The sequence below is a fragment of the Balaenoptera acutorostrata genome, chromosome 14 (genome assembly GCF_949987535.1).
Source record: "Balaenoptera acutorostrata chromosome 14, mBalAcu1.1, whole genome shotgun sequence".
NCBI lineage: Eukaryota > Metazoa > Chordata > Mammalia > Artiodactyla > Balaenopteridae > Balaenoptera > Balaenoptera acutorostrata.
In genome coordinates, this window is record NC_080077.1 from 78220501 (window position 1) to 78238095 (window position 17595).

The 17595-nt window shown below is 38.5% G+C and overlaps 1 protein-coding gene across 1 annotated transcript; it reads left to right on the forward strand.

The window, feature by feature from the left end:
- Positions 1–3207: 3207 nt before the first annotated feature.
- ELOVL4 (ELOVL fatty acid elongase 4) lies at positions 3208–17379 on the forward strand. The gene is made up of 6 exons (XM_057527645.1): positions 3208–3286; positions 7004–7191; positions 8682–8762; positions 11645–11816; positions 12878–13005; positions 15318–17379. The coding sequence occupies exons 1-6, from the start codon at positions 3208–3210 to the stop codon at positions 15591–15593; spliced, it is 924 nt and encodes a 307-aa protein (XP_057383628.1). The 3' UTR covers positions 15594–17379.
- The last annotated feature ends 216 nt before the right edge of the window (positions 17380–17595 follow it).

Here is a 17595-nt window from a genome sequence, read left to right on the forward strand (position 1 = left end):
GCCGCGGAGCAACTAAACCCACGTGCCGCAACTACTGAGCCTGCACTCTAGAGCCCGCGAGCCACAACTGCTGAGCCCGCGTGCCACAACTACTGAAGCCCACACGCCTAGAGCCCGTGCTCCACAACAAGAGAAGCCACTGCAGTGAGAAATGAGAAGTCTGTGCACCGCAACGAAGGGTAGCCCCTGCTCGCCGCAACTAGAGAAAAGCCCGTGCGCAGCAACGAAGACCCAGTGCAGCCCAAAATAAATAAATTAATTAATTTTTTAAAAATGCACCTTGTCATCTCCTTCCAGATCTGCTCCTCTTCCTTTATGCTCTGTCCTGGATCCATGACTTTAGCATCTGTGCCACCAGGCAAGTCAGAAATCTGGGGGTAATCCTGAACTTTTCTTTCACTCTCACCTCTCACGTCCATGTCAACCACCACGTCTGTAGATTGTGCCCCTGTGACTTTCATATCTGCCTGTCTTTTCCATCACCAGTGCAGTCCCCGAATCCAGGGTTCCCTCATTTCTTGCATTATAGTGGTCTCCAAGGCTGGCTGCCCATCAGCATCACCAGGGGAACTCTGAGGTCCTAGTGCTGGGCACCCCCCCCACAGAGATGTTGATTCAGTAGACACTGGGGTGGAGCCTAGGAATCTATATTTTTAACAAGCAGATGATCCTTCTGTGGACAGCCTAGCAACAGACAGATACCTGAGAACCACTGATCCAGCTGGTTTCCCTGCCTTTCCCCTTCAGTCCATCTCCCACTGCCTCCATCATGATCTGCTAAAAGCCGAATGTGGTCTTCTGTTTCTAACTAATGAAGCATCTCCCCATTATCTACAGGATAAGTTCCAGCGTCTTCAGCATAGTTTGTGAGACTCTCCCAGGTCTGATCTGACCTATAAATCTCTAGTCATTTCCTGCCATCTTTCCTTGTATATATGCTCTACCTCAGGCCTGCTTAGTTTACAAAATAAGTGCTTTATCTCTTGATTTGGGGCTCTTTATACATATGGTTCTCTCTGCAAGAAAGCCTTTGGCCCTCCCTGTCTGCTTGGCAAGTCCCTCCTCTTTTCTTCAAGGAACAGTTCAGATGTCAGCTCTGGAAGTTGCCCTCGTCACCTCTCTCCTGTCCTGCCACTGTTCTCAGACTGGCCTCTGACATTGCTGTCGTCGTCCTGCAAAGCAATTGATTTTTCATGTCTGTCTCCTCTAATAGCTGGCGAATTCTGAGAGGTCAGGGGCCAAATAACCTGTTGCAAATCACTTAGCTCAAAAGGGATGGAGAGTCTGACTTGAAAAGCTGTTCTATATACCATGCTGGGTGATTTTAAGATATAAATCAGGTAAAGAATAAAAGACTATTGGTGGAGGGTGTTCAAGGGAAGCCCCACTTCAGATGGACCATTTTTCCTCCCATTTTTAAAATAAAGGTATAATTTACACATGATAAAATGAACTCTTTCCGAGGATCAGTTTGTGAGTTCTGACAGATGCATACAGTTGTGTAACCATTCCATGGCCTTTTAACATGGATAAAATTGTGTGATTGCTGACCAGACTAATGTTTGTAAATAAATCAGTCCCACTCGGCATGAGCTTTATGAAACAGTCAAAATGTTCTAAATGGAAACTATTTCCTGAGAAAGAAGTTAACTCTTAAGGGTTTGGAAGGTTAAGGTAATGTGTCTTAGGAATTCTTATTATTGAAATAAAGTTTCTTCCTCCTAAACTTGACTTGCTATAATATTTAGCTTTAGGTTTGCTTAACATTAAAACTCAGAGAGGGAACTCATTACCAAGGGAGACAGCTTTTCTACTTACAGAAAAAGAGACCTCATGGTTAGAAATGTTCTGAATTTAGGTGTAATTTATTTCCCTAAAGCTCTTCTCACTGGTTCTCTGGCAATAGAGCATAAATCTGATATCTCTTTAGTATTTGATGAGGCCTCCTTTTTTCCAGGCTAGACATCCTCGGTCCTTCCCCAGCATTTAGTGTCATGTCTTCCAAAGCATCACGATCCCCCGACCAGGTCTGCCAGATGCACCACCCATGAAAGCGTGAGCCTTGGTTTGTTTCTTTCTTGTCCTTCTTTCTGCTAAGGGGACTTTTGTAGGTCCCTCTTGTTTTCTTTCTCCTGAAGGAACATGATGGATAGTCACAATTCTATTTGAAAATTTTCTTTAAACCTATAATTTAGGAAGAAATTGATGGGAGCATTTCTCCCTTAAAATGAGTGGGTGTGGTGACTGAGTGGCCCTGGAAGAGCTGTTGGGCCACAGGAGTCTCTTGGCCTCTCTGAATCTCATTTCTGAGATAAAGGGATCATTTCTAAATCTAAAATTCTTCACATCTAGTTTAGATCAAGTCTTCCATTCAACATGAAAGGCTTAAAATTGTTAATAAATAGGCCCAAAAATAAGAGCAAAATCATCAAGATATAAAGGTATAGACCTGTTAATAAACATATTAATAATATAAAATATAGAAAGAAGACAATTTGGCAAACAGATCGACTGGAGTCCAATTTATATTTCTACCATATTGATTTCCCCACACCCCCACCAAAAAGAAGAGCCTTTCAAAGAGAGAATTCCCAAGAGTGTTACATGAAACCCATTTGAATCTTGGTATTCCTTGATGACAGAATTTGACTTCAGTGGTGGCAGGAGGGATAGGGTTTCAACAGAATTTTTCTTTTTTTTTTTCCTAATAAATTCATGGTATGGAATCCCACCCATAACTGTGTAGGAGTAGGGTATTGACAGTGTACCAGAAATATATCTTCTTTTACTCTAATATGCGTAATCTACATTTGGATTCAGTGTAACTCAAATGAATAGAGGATTTAATTTACCTTCAAAAGGTTATTAAAAAAAAAACACCAAACTCAGGAGGAGAGATCAGACTTATGGTTACCAGAGGTAGAAGGTGATGGGATGGGGCTTTGGAGGAAGGTGGTCAAAAGGTATAGACTTCTGGTTATGAGATAAGCACTAGGGATTCGGTGTACGATGTGAGGACAGTAGCTAACACCACCACGTGGTATATAGGAAAGTTGTTAGAGTAAATCCAAGAGTTCTCATCACAAGGAAGAAAATGTTTTCCTTTTTTTCTTCTTTCTTTTCTTTTTATTTTCTCTATATGAGAAGATGGATGTTAGCTGAACCTATTGTGGTCATCATGTCACAATCTATGTAAATCAAGCCATCATGCTATACGCCTTAATCTTATACAGTGATGTATGTCAATTGTTTCTCAATAAAACTGGAAAAAAGCCAAAAGAAAAAGGTAAGCAAGTGCACGCATCTTTCTTAGAAGAAAGGCAACATATAAAAAATGTCATTTAAACATTTGTGTTAATGAAAAGCTGGATAATTCATTATTTTATATAAAATAGTTCATTATTAATATAAAATAGGTAAAGCTTCAGTACTCGTGGTTTTTCTTTACTGTTCTAATTTGCCATCACTTGTTTTTGCTTCAAGACTTGGGGGACTGTTTAGTAATGGTGAATTTTCGTATCGTTGTTTGATACTATTGTGACCTACTCAGTCCTTCTTTTTCGTGGAAAAGGGAACATGTAAAAGAAGTGTAGGCTATCTTGTCAGATAGAAATATTAATGCACACAAATTCAGAAAGACACAGATAACTGCAAAGACATGGAGAAATTTCATGCAAATGTTATCACAGAGTGGAAGTTGCTATTGTACTGTGATTCACGTTGCTGACAACGGCTACAACTTCTGTGATAATCATTGGGGGTGGAATTTTTGAGAGCTCTCTGACCCTTATAAACTGGAGGGCTAATTTGAGATGGATATGGTGTGAAATGTGGCCTTTTATAGGCTGGGCGTAGGGCTCTGTTAAGTGGTTGTCAAGTGAAGGCGTGACTTGCATTGTTGGGTGTTGTGTTTTTTCCCTGGAGGAAGCAATGTGGTAAAGACATTGAGCCCCATGGAGCACACATTCGCTCAGTACTGGGGTGAGGTGCTGTTGACTGACTTCAGGTTAAAGCCGTGAGCCGACGTGGAGGAGGATTGGGAAGAGCTGTGGGGAAGGGTTGCTGGACTCTGAAGAAACCTCGACTATCAGTAACTGTACTGTTGGGTTTCACGGAAGGGATAGACAATAAAGGACCAATATGAAAAAAAAAATGATCTACTCCTCATTTATTCATCAAATAAATGTTCAGGCGCCTCAATAGGCCTGGTAATACAAGAGTGAGATACCCAGCCCCCGCCTTGAGGGAGACGACAGTTTAAGGAAGTTTACAGGACCGTGTGATGCCCTGTAAGGGAACACACGTGCAGGGACTCTGGCCGTGAGAAGTGGGTCCCCTGGCCAGCGGAAACTGCCTATTTTCTTGATCCAGTTTTCCTTACCTTCAATTCCATTCTTCCTCCTAATTGTTATTTTAAAAAGTAACAATTTTCAAAAGTTAAAAAAAAAATCCCAAGGGATCCCCTAGTTTTCTGATACTCAAGGACGGTGCATGACGCTCTTGGCGTAGAGTCAGTTGGAACTTCCTAGAAAATGCAGAATCTTCCTAAAAATGGGCTGTACCCTGAGCTGCTGAGTCAGAACCTGCATTGTAACTGTGCCCCCAGGTAATTCTTCTCCTCATTAAAGTTGGAGAAGCACTAATCTAGTTCCCCTTCATCTCTCCATCAGGAGATGAGGACCGATTATGCCCTTAAGGTCCTACCCACAGCTACAGAGCTGGCATTGAAACTCAGCCCGACTGTTTACTGATGAAGCCTCCTGTGCCTTCTCGGATACGTCTGCTACTCCTTATCTGCTCCCCTCCACCTCTTTACCCTTCTCTTGGCCTCTCTCAGTGTTTCTTCTGATCAAACCTGCAGCTTCTTACTCGTGTCTCTTTAAATACCTCTGTTGATTGAGTTACTCATACTGTGCATCTGAAAGAAGGAGCTTATTTATTTATTCTTGATTTAGGGGAAAGTTTGACCCCATTTCCCTAGTTTTTTCCTGCTTGCTGCTCAGAACTGCCTTTGAAGTCAAGAGGAATTCTGTGTGTATAAGACTAAGACATAATCCGTGATGTCAGAAATTAGAGTCTCCTTACAGGTGAATTTATCTTCCTGTCTTTGTTACATAGATTCTCTCATAACAGAGTCCTTTTGCTCTTTGTATCCATGGAAAAAGCAGCATCTGCCCTCTCTCTAGTTTGTGGATGGGGGTGAAGCACCCCGGCAGCTCCTTCCCTAGTGACCTGAAGTAGAGCCAAGCTTTAGGATTTAGGGGGTTTGTATTAGTTTTGTTTTTTTTTTCTATAATATAGAAAAATAAAGATCTAAGTCGATGAATACCCCATGTTTTAGGTTGGCTTTTGGCATAGAAAGATACGGTCACAGAAGAATAATACGACAACAGTAAAGAAAAGGGAACAATCACTGGTAAGACCATAGTGGCACAGTGCCTTCAACAAAAATCAGCCCCCCCATCTTTTAAGTCACTCCCTCCTTGTAAGAGGATTACTCTCTCTCCTGTCTTTTAAGTACTTTAGTTTATTTTTAATTCTGGAATATGTTTTGATTTGAATGACAGAACCATAATTTCCATGAATAGATAGAGAGTAGGCCTCCTCTGTAAGCAATAAAGTAAAATCAGTTTTTCTGGGTTTTTTTTGTTGTTGTTGTTGTTGTTTTCATATGTGTTTTTTTCAAGTCACTATCCCACCCTTCTAACAACTCTTATTTTATAGAAACCATGGTTATTGTGTCACGCCCCAACTTCGGAAGCTATGTGATTAAATATTTTTGTATTTGTGTTTCATGTCTTGTATCTTATTTTCTGTTGGCAGCATATAGAAACAGACTAATTTATTTTTAGGTAAAGTATTTTGAAAGACAACTTATCCAGAGCTATTTTGCATATATAGTTTTAGTAAAACTGACAGTTTAAATAAGGGGACATTGTAATGAGCAATTAAGTTAAATCCATTTAGGCTAGGTTTTAGGAAATGGCTGAAAGATAAATTTTTTTTTTCCTTTTAAAAAAATATATTATTTTCCTCAAAATAGAACATAGAAATGTTTTGCATTACCAAGAATAAGCTAGACATTAGATTCACAACCTTAAAAATGCTGTTTAGCTTTTAGAAATATAAAAATTAACTTGTGTCCTTTTGTAATGTAAATTTTTGTCAACCTCATATTTCATCATCATTTTTCTCTTAGAAATGTTTTATTTGTGGCAAAATTCTATTATAAATTTGATGTAGGGTTGCATATTTGAATTTAAAAACAGTTGATTCGTTTAAAATGAAATAATATGTTACATTTTATATATATATACACACAGACACATATGTAAGGTAAATGATTTATAGCTTTAGAGAAAAGTACTTAAGTTGGTTATATTCATGGGAAAAAAGGTAGACTCATGTTCTCAAGGAAAAAGAAAAATGTCTTGAATATGTGGTTGCTGTTTAAATAAGTTACAGGAATGTAATGATCTCTAACCTAATCCTCAACTTAATACACATATAACTGTACTCTTGTCTTCAGTATCCAGAAATATTCCGGGGAACGGCTTCCATGCTCCAGACCTCTTCAGTTTACTAAGTTTTTCCTGCCTTCGGCATAGGATGGAGCAGCTTCCAAACTGTGCTAATAAATTTCAGATGTTTAATATGAAAGTCAGGTTTCTCCTTAAAGTACTTATTTTCTGTCTATGAAACCTTTGATTAACTTTTCATCCCAAGCCTCTTCTGTATTTTCAATGAGCTTTGTTTCTTCTCTCTGTTCTCGAGGTTCTCTGTAAAACATATAACGTGTGCCTTATGTAATGAAACTTCATTTTCAAAAGGTACTCCCAGGAATTGGTCTCGTTTCTTTGGTTTATACGTCATGTATTTTTGTTGGGCCTCTAAGAATCTGTATTTGGTCAAATTAGGAAAACAAAGTTGAAACATTATGCTTCCTAATAAGTTCATTTTATAGAACATTTATTGTATAAGGAATTTTATGTTCTCTCTGTAGATAAACGTGTGGAAAATTGGCCTCTGATGCAGTCCCCATTGCCTACGCTTTGTATAAGTACCCTTTACCTCCTGTTCGTGTGGCTGGGTCCAAAATGGATGAAGGACCGAGAACCTTTCCAGATGCGTTTAGCGCTCATTATCTATAATTTCGGGATGGTTTTGCTTAACCTTTTTATCTTCAGAGAGGTACGTTTACTAAAGTTCACTTTATAATTCCCCAGGTCTATTGCAAACTAAAAAATGAGATTGTGTAAAACTATCATTGTAATGTTGTGCCCTAAGATAAATGTTAGCTACTCTAAGAGTAAATTTTATGTTATTGACAGTTTTCGTTTTTGGATAACAAAAATATGAAACATATATAAAGTGTAAGACAGTTGTTTAAAGTGGGATTTTGAAGCAGACAGACTGGATTCTAAAATAACCCTTACTAGCTTTTCTGACACTGGAAGTTATTTAACCTTTTTGAGATTCATTTTCCCCATCTGTAAGATGGGCATAATACCTAACTTCTAGGGTATCAGAGGTAAGTGAGATAATTTTTACATAGTGTTTGGAACACATTAAGCACTCAGTAAATAGTTGTAGCTGTATGTTTCTAATTCTTACTCAGCAGTTTCAGGTTTGGTAGCTGATGAAAATATGCAGATGTGAAACACCGATCTCAAGTTTAAAGCCTATTACGTGGTGTCATTGTATTTTAGGTTGGACCTGAAGTGAGTTAACTCTTACACAGCTGTTGCTATTAACCACTGTCCACCTTTCTGGGCAGCAGCAAATCCTCCGTGGCGTTTTGAAAGGAAACCCTAAAGGCCGGATCGGCACAGCCGTTTCTTAGGTTGTAAGAGCGAAAGGAATTTGTTTTCCAAGAGCCTCTTCATTAACGTTCTGTGTGAACCCAGAGCACTAGACTGGTGATGCTAGGAAAAAGAATAGTATCTCCTTTTTTATTTTTTTTATTTTTTAAATTTTATTGATTTATTTATTTCTGGCTGTGTTGGGTCTTCGTTTCTGTGCGACGGCTTTTCTCTAGTTGCGGCGAGCGGGGCCCCCTCTTCATCGCGGTGCGCAGGCCTCTCACTATCGCGGCCTCTCTTGTTGCGGAGCACAGGCTCCAGACGCGCAGGCTCAGTAGTTGTGGCTCACGGGCCCAGCTGCTCCGCGGCATGTGGGATCGTCCCAGACCAGGGCTCGAACCCGTGTCCCCTGCATTGGCAGGCAGACTCTCAACCACTGCGCCACCAGGGGAGCCCCAGTATCTCCTTTTAAAAACCTTTCTTTAATTGACAACTTAACCTACAGAAGCTCAACTTCATCAAAAACTTTAACTTATTTGGATACTTTACCCAATTTGTTAGATGCAACCCACTCTGGTTCAAGAGTAGAAATCCATGCAACTCTTGCTGCACGGTGAATCACAGTTTTTCTTAATATTATGAGGTAGATAGTCTCTGTCTCAGTCCAAATGTCACATGTCATTTTAAATTTAGATTTCAATTTTAAAATAAATTGACAGTAAATTTTAGAAATTCCAACATATTAAATGCTTAATGCATTGAAAAATTTTAAGACAGTATTGCTTCCAAAAATATTTTGGAAGTTTGCATATTGTAGGTAGTGCTTATAAATGCTGTGTCTACTAAAACTTTACTCCAAATATTGTTCCCTTTTTCCAGTTACTCATGGGATCTTATAATGCAGGATATAGCTATATTTGCCAGAGTGTGGATTATTCGGATAACGTTCACGAAGTCAGGGTAAGTACCTTAAAAACACTGTTAATCAGTAGAAGTTGGTTTAATATTGTAGTCCCTAGTCTGTGAAAAACATTCTTCAGTATAGTGGTAAAAGTGTACTGGATTATTTTGAGTCAATAAAGCTATGTTTTTTTTTTTAAAAGTACATAATTGAAAATCTGTTTTCATCCCTCCAGTATCTTCTCTCATTTGGTGATGTGAGAGTGAAGGTGTGTGGGATTACTAAAATGCAGTACTCAAAAAAATAAAATAGAAGTTCTATGTTTAGTATAAAGATGATATTTTAGACTTTTGTTTTTTTGGTCAAGAATAGAAACTCTTAAAGAAAGTTGAATTCATTTGTTAAGAAAGTCTGAGGAGAACGAACGTCTTATAAGCTATGTAATGTTTAGTAAATTAAGCATAGCACAACTTGTATAGGTATAAACTCAGTTTTTATCACATTTGCAGAAAAGTAGACTAGTGATATAATGTTATCATATTTTACTTTGCAGTCACCTACATCAGTAAAATTACCATTTTACTCAAGTCGAAGAAACAGTAAATTATCTTATTTTGATAACTATTTATTGAACTCCTCTTGGGTACTATGGTTCATATTGAACATTACATATACATGAAACATATTTATATAGCATATATAACATATGTTATATGTATGTGTGTGTTTTATGTTACATGTAATATATGTAAATATAATTTGTAGTAGCTGCCCTTGGAAAAAAGTAGCTCTTTAGCATTGGGGTTGGACAATATAAGTAGCAGTATTCATCAAGACCCAACACCAAATTGCTTTAATGTAGTTATCATTTTATGTCTCTGTCTTCATTTCCCTATTAGGAGATATAACGTGCCGATGAAAGAAAAATCACCCCTTTTGGTTGTCATGTTGGTTTCATTCATTCAACAAATGTGTATTGAACATCTGCTGTATGCAGATAGTGTGAGGGGCCCTGGGGACCCAGGTGGAAAGGCAGACAGGATCCCTGCCTTTGTGGAGCTGACATTCTAGCAAAGGTGGAGAGGCAGACACTAGTCATGTAAACAAATGGTTAACAAGAACCTAAGACCCGTGATGCGACTGAGAGAGAATGAGAGGAGCCCCTTTATATCGATTTCTTGGCTACGGTAACCTTGCTAGAGAACCGTCCCCCTGGGTGGAGCGCTGACTCTGGTCTTGCTCAGGTCGGGGGAAGGAAAGGGAAAAGCGCTGGACTTGCTTTCTGTGAGGAGTGAACTTAGGTAAACCCCTTGGACGAAACAACATGCTAACATTTTGGGGATAAAGTTTTGAAAATACCACTCTGGTCATTGTGAGCCTACCATCCTGGCATGCATAAACGGTCAGTTCTTTAAAAATTGAGCTATTGTGAGAACTGAAATCAAGTAGGAGAAAGAACCAGAGTGGTAGCAGATTGCATTTGAAAATTTCCTGGCTCTCTCCTCCTCTCTGATATGAGATGTGGCAGAATAAGTGTTTTACCCAAAGACTCATTTTTGTATCCATTGTTATGTAGCCAAGAAGGATCTCTTCACTTTGATGTAGCTATTCAGTTTACAAACTAAAGAGAAGGATTATTTATTACTATTCATGAGTTGTGGCTAATTTAGAGGCCCAGATGGGGGGAGAAATAAGACATTATCTCTTCCCTTCTAGATAAAGTTTGCTGCACCAAAATGTTATACTTTAAAGTACTAACATAATAGTGAATATTAAATATAGTGTTGCTGTGAGAAATTCCCTATTTCAAGCCTATTTTCAAACAACTTTATCATTTTCAACAATATTATCACTCAAGCAAATTCAGTAAATAATTCTCAGTTTGTAAATACAATACTATTTTTTCTTTGGCCTTTCTCTTTCTTCCTTGCCTACACTTTAAAATTGTAATTTTGTTTTTCAAAAGCAAAAAGCCAAACCCAGACAAACAAAAACCCATGGCATCCAACAGGTGCAGGTATAAAATGAGGAAGGTATCTAACAGTTCCGAAACACCTAAGCCTGGCTGTGAGTGAATCTGCCAAACCCCTGACACACAGAGGCGTATGAACAGATTTCAGTTATGTACCGCTGCCTTTGGTATTTGTGCACAGGACACATGTCATAGAAAATACTTGCCATAAAAAAGATGAATTTAGGTTACTATTTTAGTAGGATTCTTGGAAAATATTTTGAAACATATATACAGAGGTCACCTCTCACTGGATCCTTGGATCTCTAATCTCAGCATGTAATGTAATCTTTCTGCACCATCTGGTGTCTTAATTAGAGGCCAGGAAAAGAAAAGACTTATTTATGTAAGCAGGATTGTATTTATGACCTAAGAAATATTTGTTGTATGTGTTTGTTTGTTGCAATTTATCATTTTAAAGATTTTACTGCCTAATAAAAACTACTGTGATTAAGTATTTTGTTGCATATGTTAAAGTGAGAGAGAGAGAGACAGACACTCACAGAGCCCAGTTGATACCCAAGCACACTTGCAAGAATCTCTGAGGTATGATATAGGCTAGGCGTGAACAAGTGAAATACCTTTACAAAGTGAATATCTCAGTTTCTCTGCCATGTTGAAAATCATAGCAGTGTGAAAGTGTTTACAGCTCTGCATTCAGCAGTTGGGTACCGGTGACATCAGCTATGGAACAGACTGAAAATTTTCTCTGAATTGTTGGCACTGTGTAGATATAGATTTGGACTCTTTCTTTCCCATTATTTTCCCTGTGGCTAGATGCCTAGGTTTCACACCCACTTAGACAGAAATGATTCTATGCCGCCTACATTTTGTGCAGTGAAGACTGTTGAGGACTTAGAATGTGTAGGAAACCATGTGATAGTGTCACTCTGGTGTTAGTAAAACGCTTTTTTCCCTTTCTTTCTACAGATAGCTGCCGCTCTGTGGTGGTACTTTATTTCTAAAGGCATTGAGTATTTGGACACAGTGTTTTTTATCCTGAGGAAGAAGAACAACCAAGTCTCCTTCCTTCACGTATATCATCACTGTACAATGTTTACATTGTGGTGGATTGGAATTAAGTGGGTCGCAGGGGGACAGGGTAAGCATTTTCAGGAACGTATCCCCAGGTAGTAAATTATGTAAATATGTAAGATGGAAAGTAGTGAGAATTTGACTTGGTCTATAATTTAATTTACTTTCATGGTTAATTATTTCTGTGTTAATTTCACTTTAAAGAAACTTGAAGAAAGTAGAGCTTTCGCTTTTTATCTGTGACGACTTTCACGCCTAAAGATTTGCCCCAGAGATAAGCATAAACGAATCCCAAACATAGCAAGTTATATTTTGATAGGGAGCAGTTCTCGTGGTTCTGATCCGGAGGATACCAAGATGCAGCTTCTCAATCTGAAGGCTTTGTCTCCTGTCCAAGCCCAAAGCCCACTCCTGCTCTCAGATAGGCCCAAGTGCACCTGTTGGTTCTTACTCAAAGGAAATTGTGTGTAGCCTTCTCAGTGTTGAAGAGAATCTGAATTCACAGTTTGGCCAAGATCTGCCTCCAGCTTTTCAGATGCCTGTACATTGGAGATGATTCACATCACTGAGCTGTAAACAGACCATTCCTCTGATGGGGACCCAGGGTACAAGTCAGTATATATAATAGTACAGTTCACCTTGCTACCTTCCATTGAAAACTATTTAGAAAACTAAGAAATAAGTACTATTTTGTTGTAGCTGTGTATATCAGCACATGTAAAGGCAATAATGAAACATTTACAAATCTGCTTAAACAATTATATGTACCATGACTTTTTTCCCCCAAGAGTAATAGAGTGCAAAGTAATACCGGCAATAGTTCTGTATTGGGGCCTACTTAAGCCACTGGAGTACCCTCATTTGAAAACTTGCCACTTTGAAAGTCCTTTGCATTTAAAGGATACCCCTTTTTATTTATATGGTAAAAGCCTGAGTCTAAACTTTAAAAATACTTGGCATGATCTGAAGAGAAGGCTTTTCCATTAGAACTATTTTACAACTTTTATTCCTCATCTGTACTCAAGATTAAATGTTGGAAAATAAGGTAGATTCATTTATTTTATGTCCAAATGGTTTATCACCTAATACAGGTTTCTGTATCTTGTAATTACCTCTGTTTTTCTAAAGCATTTTTCGGAGCCCAGCTGAATTCCTTCATCCATGTGATTATGTACTCATACTACGGGTTAACTGCCTTTGGCCCATGGATTCAGAAGTATCTTTGGTGGAAACAATACCTGACCATGCTGCAGCTGGTGAGTTAAATGCTTCTAAAGTTTTTTCTGGTGAAACGCTGAGAATGTTTGAATCTAATTAATTGTAAAGTGCTGAGTCATTTTCGGCAATTTTCTGTTACCAAGTCAACTTTCTCTGTGCTCCAGCTATAGGAGTTGAGACTGTTTGGTTCTGAGCTACCTGTTCATAGACCTAGTGGTCATGGCCACTCGTTTTTTAAATGTCCTTAAAAGACCAGACTCAGCTCTTGTCTAAGAGAAATATCCTTTAAACATATCTGTGAAATGGATGAGTAAAGACCTAAGCACACCACAAAGTACACAGACTCATTTATGATTAGAAAAATAATCTAACTTCTTTCTTAGGCTTTTATTTTTTCCACTTGAAATGTTACTACTGCCTCTCTTCATCTTGCCCTTACATAAATTTTCTGTTGTCTATTCCATTTTTCCATCCTTGTGAACAGATCCCATACGTTTAGAATATGAAAGTTGTAGGAAAGGCACAGAGCCAAGGAAAGAGTGGGGTAAAGGAAGGGGCGAAGGGGGACTTCCCTGGCGGTCCAGCAGTTAAGGCTTCACGCTTCCACTACAGGGGACGTGAGTTCCATCCCTGGTTGGGGAACTAAGATCCTGCATGCCTCGTGGCACGGCCAAAAAAATTAAAAATTAATTAAATTAAATTTAAGAAAAGGAAGGGACCAAGGACCAGAGAACTCTTAATTCCCCGACACACAGTCCTTAGAGAGCAGAGCTCGGTATTCTCAAATGCTAGTCTTCAGAGCAGGCAGTTCTCAGCACCTACCCCCAGTAGGACTTCTTGTAGCATCTGGGTGCGTCAGTGCAACCTTCCAAGCTAAGCACTAGCCCAGTAACCAAACTGGAAATCCAAAACCAACCTGGTAGCTATCCTTAAGCCTTGGAATTTATTATAATTTGCCTTAATCATAGCGTGTACACAGTTTTATCAGTGGAATCACATTTGGAAACATTATTCATCTCTGCTTTAAGTTTCTAAACAAAAGGCTAACCAAACAGGAAGCACAACCTTTGGGAAATGCTGGGTGTGCAGGATTCATCTGTAAGTAAAATGCTGCAGGAAGCTTCCTCCAGTTTTTGTGTAAGCCGTTTATATAGTTTGTGTAATTCGTTTCTCTCAGTAATTAGTAGATGGTCCCAAGAAAATGAGGAGGTGACAAAACTCATGTGAACTCTCCATCTCTGCTTTGCTGGAGCCCACACCTGACTGTCCTTTAGCGATGCCACCCCTCACACTCACCCTTCTTCCGTGATGCACGTCCTAAAAACCATTGTGAAATCAAAAGTTCTTAAAGTCTGGATTTTGCCATGGAAAACTCTTAAAGTTTTTCAGTCTGATAGAAATTTGGGGCTTACATGGGATAAATTTTAAAACTAATATTTAATATAGTAATTAATATTGATAATGCTGTCCTTTAAAGAGAAACCACAATTGCCCTTTCCAAACAGGATGTTAATTTCGTGAAGGGTAGTGTATTTCCAAGCGAGCAGTTCTCACAACAGTTAATCGTGTATGTTAATCTTGTAAAAAGCTAACCCTTGTTAGTACCATGGAATTCATAATTCTTATGTTGAGAACCATTCACTCTTGTTACACTTATTCTCAAATATCTACAAAATTTTACCAAAAAATCTTAGTCTTTAAAGGCTTGTGTCCCTTCAAATGCATATTTACCTGTCTGCTATGCTGTAAGAAACAAGTAATGAACCATTTTGTTAAGCTCATTTTTAGAAGTGTATGTACCGGCTTGCTGACAACTTTGTGGAAAGAAATCAGTCTAAAATATGGGAGGAAAACAAAAGTTGAAGAGCCGATAGTACCATTACTTTACTCTCTTAGGCCATTGATACTCCCTCTCATTAGGTAAAATTATTCAACATTATCCAAAAAATAATTCCTTGAGCCCAGACACCAGGCCAAGGGCTCCGGAATCATGGAGACCAACGCAGAGCCCCGCCCTCGGTTGTACACGAGTGGAGAGGTGGACAGTCCAGAAGTGAGCAGATGCAAAAGACATAATTCCTATGAAACGAAAAAACCCACACAAAACAAAACCCTTCGGTTAAAGGGATGGAGGTACCCTCTGGGTGGAGGTGCCTGGGTCTTAGCAGGAAGCCCTAGCTGAGGACACGTCCTTTGAGCAGCAGCCTGAGCGAGGGGGAACCAGAGAACTCTTAAGCCTTGGACCGTGGGGCGACAGCGTGGGCCTGTCTTAGCTGCACGGAAGACGCTGAGGTCGCGACGAGCTGCTTGCTGCCCACGGTAAACGTACCCGCGCTGTTTTGTTTTTCAGGTTCAGTTCCACGTGACCATTGGGCACACAGCGCTGTCCCTTTACACCGATTGCCCCTTCCCCAAATGGATGCACTGGGCTCTCATTGCCTATGCAGTCAGCTTCATATGTCTCTTCCTTAACTTCTACGTTCGGACGTACCAAGAGCCTAAGAAAGCAAAAACTGGGAAAACAGCTGCGAACGGTATTTCAGCAAACGGTGTGAACAAATCAGAAAACCACCTAGTGGTAGAAAATGGAAAAAAGCAGAAAAATCGAAAAGCAAAAGGAGAGTAAAGTGAACTGGGCCTTACCTGGTGTCGACAGCAAGGAAGCTCTCTCTTCATAAAAGATTTCAGGGAAACCAGAAGTAAATGAGGGTTTGGGGATGGGGAGAAAAAGACAAACGCGCTCTATGTATTAGTAACCTTTAGATTGAGTAAAGTGTTAAATACAACACCCAGATGTTTTATTTATGAAGTTTTTATTTTAAACACTTTTTTTTAATTAGCCTTGATGTTGTCAGACCAAAGCAATCATCACGTGACTTTGGAGGCCCCTCCCCCCGTTCATATTCGTGTGTACATTGTATGAGAGTTTTCATGTCTCTTCATTCTTCAGACTGATAATCACAAAAACATGGTCTTTATGCATTTTTTTTTTTTTTTGGCTAAATTGCTCCTTACCTACTGATGAAAATCAGTTACCTTCCATCTTCTGGTCCCAAACTGGAAATGCAGATACTTTAAAACGTGCACATTTGAATTCATTTTGCTGACTGGAGTGGTCAAATCTCTCCACCTCTAGTCTGAAGATACCCTTTTGGTTGGAATTAAATTTTTAAAATCTGATGATCTCTGTAGACTCTTAGAGGCTTGATGTTGATGGTGTTGGTGAAAATAAGAATTACAGTAAACTCCTGCCCGGCGAGTCAAAGGTCACCGTGACCTGCAGCACAAATCACTGTGGGAAACAATTTTTGTGATGAAAAGGCAGCCTTTCAATACTCCTGTTACTACCAGATATATATTATAAAAATTAAGATTGTCTGGAACATGAAACAACTCATGTCTCTATTAGTAACATCATAAAGTACTTATATTTATGTGCTGTTAGAAGAGGGTATGTTGATTTTTATCAGGCTTTCCTTGTTTTGATTTGTGGCTGTTACTGATTTTTCATATGTGGAAATATACCTACCTCTTCTGTTGGAAAGAACATTTTAAATTAAATAAATTTTAATTAAAAAAATCAAGGAGTCCTCTAATGTAGATTTTAATATTAACTTTCAAATTCACTAACACTGTTTTGTGGTTTTTTTTACAAGTAGTGTCCAGCAAGCTTTTCTGTGGAACTATCCTTCTCTTTTAACGTGTTTAATTTTGGAGTGATATTTTTCTTGTGACGAAGTTGCAAGATCTTATTTGTAACTAGATATGAAGTGTAAACCCATTTTGGTGCAATATTCTTGACTCCTTGGTGCTAAAGATCATTAAATTCAGTGCTTGATTGTTACAAAGTGTTAATTGCTAAGACATAAAATGAACACAAAAGGGAGAGTAGCCAGAATCAGAAAATTAAATTTGCTATTTACAAATGAAGTGTTTCATGTAATATAAAAAAACAACTGGAAATTCACTAGGAAAGAACTTGCACTGTGTCTCATTACATAGGTTAAATTGCTAGTGGGTATTGCACAGGGATCATTAGAGAAAATGTGACCAAAAAAAAAAAAAAAAAAAAGGCATGAATATTTCTAAGTATAAGTATCTTTAACATGTCAAAACTGCATGTGCAGGATGTAATGCTGTTTGTGCAGAGTATTTCAGAATATCTTGTAAGCTAGAAAATATTTATTGTGCATTAAAATTACACACTTCTTTCCCCCAAGGCATGCAGACATGAGAATTACAGAAAATTTGCAACGCATATAATAGTTTGGTCTAAGAGGACTCAACACTTTTGTTTTTGCTGCTCAGTGTGTAATGACTAGAGATTTGTAAATCTTTGTGAACATTCTGTACTGGTTCCCCAGAGCTATTCATTCCCTGCTACCTGATTTCAGCACAATAAATATACTACTGCTGTGGGAAAAATGATTTTATTTTTTTTTGGTTAATCAGTTTATTATAATGTAAATTACCTGCTAGATATTTATTTGATTCAGTTGTTAATATTCTAAATTCTTCCCTGCTGCCAGTTTCTAATGAAGAAAAGAAACTAGAACTTGGGTATCAACAATTTCTGGTAAAAAGCTTATTTTTTTATGGTAGCATATTTTTACTTTAAAACTTAGTTG

Bases quoted from the DNA above. Each gene is read 5' to 3' on its own strand.
- ELOVL4 (XM_057527645.1), top strand. From the start codon at position 3,208: ATGCTATACGCCTTAATCTTATACAGTGATGTATGTCAATTGTTTCTC. The intron at 8,763-11,644 runs GTAAGTACCTTA...TTCTTTCTACAG, and splicing joins ATAACGTTCACGAAGTCAGG to ATAGCTGCCGCTCTGTGGTG. The intron at 11,817-12,877 runs GTAAGCATTTTC...GTTTTTCTAAAG, and splicing joins GTGGGTCGCAGGGGGACAGG to CATTTTTCGGAGCCCAGCTG.